This window comes from Ahaetulla prasina, chromosome 1 (assembly GCF_028640845.1).
Source record: "Ahaetulla prasina isolate Xishuangbanna chromosome 1, ASM2864084v1, whole genome shotgun sequence".
NCBI lineage: Eukaryota > Metazoa > Chordata > Lepidosauria > Squamata > Colubridae > Ahaetulla > Ahaetulla prasina.
The window spans coordinates 181,572,096-181,578,095 of record NC_080539.1 but is presented as its reverse complement, the minus strand read 5'-3'; the positions used below and the strand labels follow the sequence as shown (position 1 = coordinate 181,578,095).

The window sequence follows — 6,000 nt, the reverse complement described above, 5'->3', positions numbered from 1 at the left end:
CGGACAGCGTGTTTGATGTATGTCCAGCCTGGAGAAACCGCCTTCCTCTAGTGGCGCTCTGCCTCCCACTCTCCCCACTTTCCAGCGCTACGAGATGGCGCTGCAGCGGCAACAGGGTGGCAGACAAGGGAGGCCGGAGGAAAAGCAAGGCCGGTCCCTTCCTCTTAGGGAGGGGACAGGACTGCAGAGGCCACCCACTGATGTCGAGTCCAGGTCGTCGTTCTTAAAAGAGCTCGTGCTCCCGCCTCGCCAGCCCTGTCAGCATCCCTTCGGCGCCGCAGGCAGTGCGCAACTCCGACGCGGAAGCTCTGAGGGAAGAGGCGGCAGGGATTTGGGAAGAGCGTCCAATCTAAGCGGCGTTCGCGCCTGTCTCCGCAGGGCAAGGGGAGGTTCGTGCCCTCTTGGGGAATTAATCTTTCTCCTGTTGTCTAGAGGGATACTTCATTTGGTTTATATTCTCGCGCTTTTCTCCTTCCCCGCAATTCAAGCCGTTTTCTCTATGGCGGTTTGCTTCCAAAATGTATTGGAGGAGCGTTATTATTTCTATCCTTCCGTTTAGCTTCATGCAATGTTGCGAGTGTTTTTGCCCAGTTTCAGTTTCAGGGACTATCTAGTTGAAGTGTGCTAAGCAATTAAAAATAAAATTTTAGAATACATTGCTGTAAGATTCGCGATAGTAAGGGAAGCACGTTAACCATGTGTACAAAAAGAGCATTCTCCAAGAATTCTATCGTTTGTTAAGGATATACCAAAAGAGAGCTAGTGGTAAAATGACAGGACAATTTCAGGCCACTGTAGATCTCGGAAAGGAGTACTCCACTGACTGCATATAGACTTGTTATATGCTTGTCTGGCAACTTTGTGAGATGATGTGAGAGGTTATTCCTCCTGGTGACTACAGAATTGTAATAGTTTCAACAGTGATGGTGCCAGAATACAACCTTACTGGACTTCACTTTTGATCAAGATTTCATTAGAATAATGCAACTCTTAAGGACTGCATCTGACCTTTAAAGTAGAAGTGTCATATAGTTTATAAATGAATAAATGGAGCCTTCTGCCAACGATTAGACCAGGAAATTAAAAATTGCTCTGAAATCAATGAAGGGAGCCTATAGTTTTTCATGTGGTTTTGAGGCATATTTCTCTGTCAAGTATAATCTGACAAGAGTAGGATAAAAGTGAAAATAGAAAAGCTGTTTATGAATCCAGCTTGTTCCTTGGCTAGTATTGTACTAGTATATTCTCCAGATCTAGTCTATCCTGAAACTTTATGGTTAGATATCTGTCCTAGATACTGATGGGGCAGTACTTAGCTGTGAGAACATCAACTGTTATTAAATCTGTGAAATCAGCATCTGTGTCAGAGAAGAGGGGAAAGTACTGAGCGTCTGAACAGTCAGTTCCTTTGGGATCTGTGTTTATCAAGGGTGTATCATCTGTTCTGTGTAAAGTCTAGAAATTGTCTTCCCATTCAGTAGCTAGTATTAAAACACAAAAGTTGAGTCTGTTAGAATGATAGGAATAATGCGATGTCAAGTATTCTTGATCTGTGCCATGCCTATGAATAGCTGCTAGCTGCCTTTGAGTAGGTGCTTCTTCTTTTGTTGCATCAGCCTCTTATATTGCCTTTTCCTGTTAAAGGGGTCTTCTCTATGTTTTCTGAAACAATTGATGAGTTCATTTCCAATGTTAGTGGTCATACCATGGTTGGTTTGGAAATGCATGACATAAAGGGAAAAAAGGAGTTATAATCATGTAAGTGGTGATCATTGGCCTCCCAACATTCTTGAGATAAAAGAATTTCATATTTGATAATGAAGCTCATAAAGCTGTAGCCTTTGCATCTGGCACACCACCTGGCAATATTCCAGGAGACAAATGTCAGCAGGTTCCTGGAGCCTAAATCTCAGAGAAATGGTTCCCCTTCACATACTAAAGGGCCAATGAATTAGAGGTGCTTCAGTCAAGTGCAATTTTCATAGGAAGGTGAATATATTCTTGAGGGGCCATCATTGTGAGTTGGTTGTTGATTTCAGTCAGTGACAGAGTCAAACTATTGGGTATTGCATGAAATGGTTTTGGGAATAGAACTAAATAATTTGTGTGTGATTTGACTCCAAAGCCAGGAAGCAGGAGCTCCCAGAGATTGCTGGGATGGAACTGATGTTCTGAGGGTTCTGAACATAGCAAGTCACTCTGATTTCCATCTAGGAAAGTAGTACACAGAGACCGCATTTAAGCTTTTATTTGACAAGTTGTCTTGCAATGGGTCATTTCCATATGATTTAAGTAGTTGGCATGCTCATCCTCATCAGGAGAAATGCATCTCAGCTCTGACTTGATCAGGACATGTTTGGATGCTGGAGATTGGCTTTGGATAAGACTGAGAATGATTTGGTCTTGGCTGTTGCCTAGCAATGTGACTGGTCTGTCCATTTTCATCTTGAGAAAACTTCTTAAGGATATTTTGATTCTCTAAGATGTCAGCAGGGCAGCTGCTAACATGAAAGACTTGGAAGGGTGTAATATGAAACCTCCTTAAATAGTTACTCACCTTCAGCATTATTGGTGGAATCTCTGTATATCTGAAATTAAGAACCACTCTTGTGTACTTAGTATGGCTAAGTAATCTGGGTAGCAATTCAGTACTGATAGAATCACTGTGAGAAATGAGACAATACATCAACTATGTCAGTGACTGATTAAATAACCCACCTGGAATGCCATCTGTCATGACTGGCATTTCTCCATTAAAATTATTTTCCTGTGTGGTAGAAGAACTTGCCCATTGCCATCTTTGAATTTTGTGGGGGGGGGGGAGGCTAAAACAACCACCCTCATGTGATAACTTTTGAATACTAAAAGAAAGTCCATGAAAAGATTATCGAGATAGGTCAAAGGTATGTATGTATTGTGGGTGACTATAATGGGGTAGTAGATCTCAAAAAAGATTACACCAGTGACAAAAAGAACAAGAAAAAAAGAAATATATTACCAAAAAAAATGTTTAAGATGACAGATGAATTGAATTTGACAGATATGTGGAGAAGCTTGCACCCAAAAGAAAATAAATACACGTTTTATTCCAACCCCCATAAATCTTGGTCAAGGATTGACATGGTATGGACAAATAAGGAAGTAGGCAAAGGGATAGAGGGATAGACCAAAGGGATAGACCATAACCCCCTTGAAATAACATGGAGAGGCCAAAGAAAAAAGATGAGAAAATGGACATTAAACACCCAGATTTTAAAGGAGAAGGAATATACTGAAAGGATTACAAAAGAATTGACACTATTTTTTAAAGAAAATAAAAAACAACATACTTCACTATCAGACCTATGGGATACCATGAAAGCATACATAAGGGGGATAATGATAGCATACATGGCAAAGAAAAACAAGGAGAAATGGAGGCAGCATAACATATTAAAGGAAGAAAATGGAAAATTAGAAAACCAACTCAAAAAAAAATATCAGGAAATGAACAAATTAAAGAAACATTGACTTTAGCTAAACATAAATTAGAACAAAACGACATTGCATCCTTATAAGGCAGTGATATTAGTATGGATTAGAGATTGGATAAATTTAAAAAAAGAGAAGAATTTTAACATTGGAAGGTCATGACTTACAAAAGGGGTGGCACGCCTTTTTGTGGGATAGGGGAAATAAGGCACATTCATATTTTTACAGACATAAAATAAGGGATTTGCTGTTACAAACGTGGGAAGACATAAAGAAAAAACACTACATGGAGGCAATGATCCACCCCAATACATTAGAGGTATGCAAAATGCTCAGATATAACGAAATTTTAGATAATCAAGAGAAACTCAAAAACAATCAGGAGTTAAAGGAACAGGGAATATTTATGGATTGGTGGCCATATCTACAGTTACAATCTTGATATAAAAAGGACGCAGAAGAATACGGTTTCGATATTGAGCTACAACAATTAGATAAACTGTTGGTAGGTCCAGAGGAAAAACGAATAACCAAAATATATAATTATTTACTAAAATTTGATAGGGTGGAGAAGGTGGTGAAAGAACCCATGATTGCCTGGGCCAAAAATGTAGGACACAACATAGAATTAGAAGACTGGGAAAAAAATCTGGAATAAAAATTATACAACAACTAAATCTGTGTCCTATAAGGAAAACCAATATAAGATGTTTTATCGTTGGCATTTAGCGCCAGTGAAGCTGGCCAAGATGTATCCAAATTTAAATCCAAAAAGTTGGACATGCAAACAGGGATAAGGTACCTTCTTTCACTCATGGTGGTCATGCCCCGAAGTGAAAAGATATTGGATGAAGATACAGGAATGGCTGTAGGATTTAACTAAGTGTCAAATAGAACTTAAACCAGAAGTATTTCTCCTGGGGATATTTAGAAATATAATAGAAAGATAAAATATTTGATGTTATATATATTAACGGCAGCAAGGATTGCTTTTGCACAGTATTGAAAGAAAGACAGTATACCACCAGACCAGAGGGATTAGTAATTCAAAAAATATTTGATGATGCGGAAATGGACAAACTCACATTAGAGTTAAAGGGAAAGGATGACTCGGAATATTATGCGGTATGGAAGAAATGGTATGAATGGGTAGATAATAGAAATAAGGAATGGAAATGTACATAAAGGAATAGAAAGTTTACAAATAGAATGTATACAATGTATTGAATATTGATTCTAGTTGTATAAATAATGTCACAGATCTGTTAAATATGTAACAGAAAAATTTAAAGAGAAAAAGTGCAATAAAAATAAATAAATAAATAAATAATAATAAAAAGAAACTTATAAAGCAGTTAGCATAATTAATAATTAATCTAAGTTTAACTTTGTCTCATTTTCCTCTGTTGAATTTTCAGTGCGTTTCTCACCTGTACAAACCCGTTTTAATATTTAACTTTGTTGTTGCATTGTTCAACTTAGTATAATTCTCATACTTTTATCCATTTCCTTGTTTTTCAGGTTTGACTGCAAAAGTTAAAGCAAATGGCCATGGCAATTCCTGAAGGGAAAGGCCCTTACTCTGTAGGATGTACAGACCTCATGTCTGGTAATGATATTCAGGTACTTATAACTGCCATTATTAATAAACCCAATTTTACATTAATAAGAATGCTAAAGAGCTTGCATGAAAAGAAAATCAATCCAAAATATAAAATAGTTTAGTCTATTATCCATCTAACATTGTTTTTAGGGTAGAGGTTTTATTAGTTACTGCAGTCAGGTCATTTCCAAACAAAGCGGGTATCACCAAGGTACCTATGCCAATCATTTTCTCCGTTCCTCCTCTGTCAGTTATGCATTATGTATTTTGAACCACTCATGATACAAGCCCACTATCGTCCCATTCAGAAGTCTAACTTGTTACACAAATACTTAGCTTTATTTATTTATTAAATTTCTATGTCTCCCATCTTGCTGAGACGCTTCTAGGTGGCTTATTGTTGTTCTCTTTCCTTTTTAAAATTCTAAAAACAACCTGGCTTTCATTTAAAAAGCTTTTATGAAAAACCTCCATAACAAATCCATGTTTTGGATTCATTCATTCACGTCTCTCATTCATTTTGTTACCATAGAAATAAGGAAGAAGGTGTTCATTTGCTTTTTTTCATTCATTACAATATAAATACAAAAATCTATCCAAACCAATTTTAAGGCGATTATAATAATGGGATATAAAAAGAGATTCTTTTTATAATGGGGATACTATAATAATGGGATATAATAATGGGATATACAAATAATGGGATATAAAAAGGGATTTCAAGTTGTTTGTGATAAACAGATTTTCTGTGTATAGAGTAGATATAGAATTCCAGACTGCAATGAAGTGCAAAGTTTCACCATTTGACTATGCTAATGTCATAAATCAGCAGATGCAGATAATGATACCATCCAAATTCTACTTTGGTTATGGCCAACATGAATACTTTAAAAAAACTAGTTCAATTTGAAACACTACTTTTAAGC

At 37.1% G+C, this 6,000-nt stretch overlaps 1 protein-coding gene across 1 annotated transcript in view; it reads left to right on the top strand.

Annotated features, from left to right (window-relative positions):
- The first annotated feature begins 213 nt into the window (after positions 1-213).
- PLA2G7 (phospholipase A2 group VII) overlaps positions 214-6,000 on the top strand; it is a 28,720-nt gene continuing 22,933 nt past the window's right edge. Inside the window, exons 1-2 of the mRNA XM_058183626.1 lie at positions 214-389; positions 4,993-5,094. Of these exons, the coding sequence (XP_058039609.1) occupies positions 5,017-5,094 (78 nt within the window). The 5' untranslated portion in view covers positions 214-389; positions 4,993-5,016. The remainder of the gene's footprint in view (positions 390-4,992; positions 5,095-6,000) is intronic.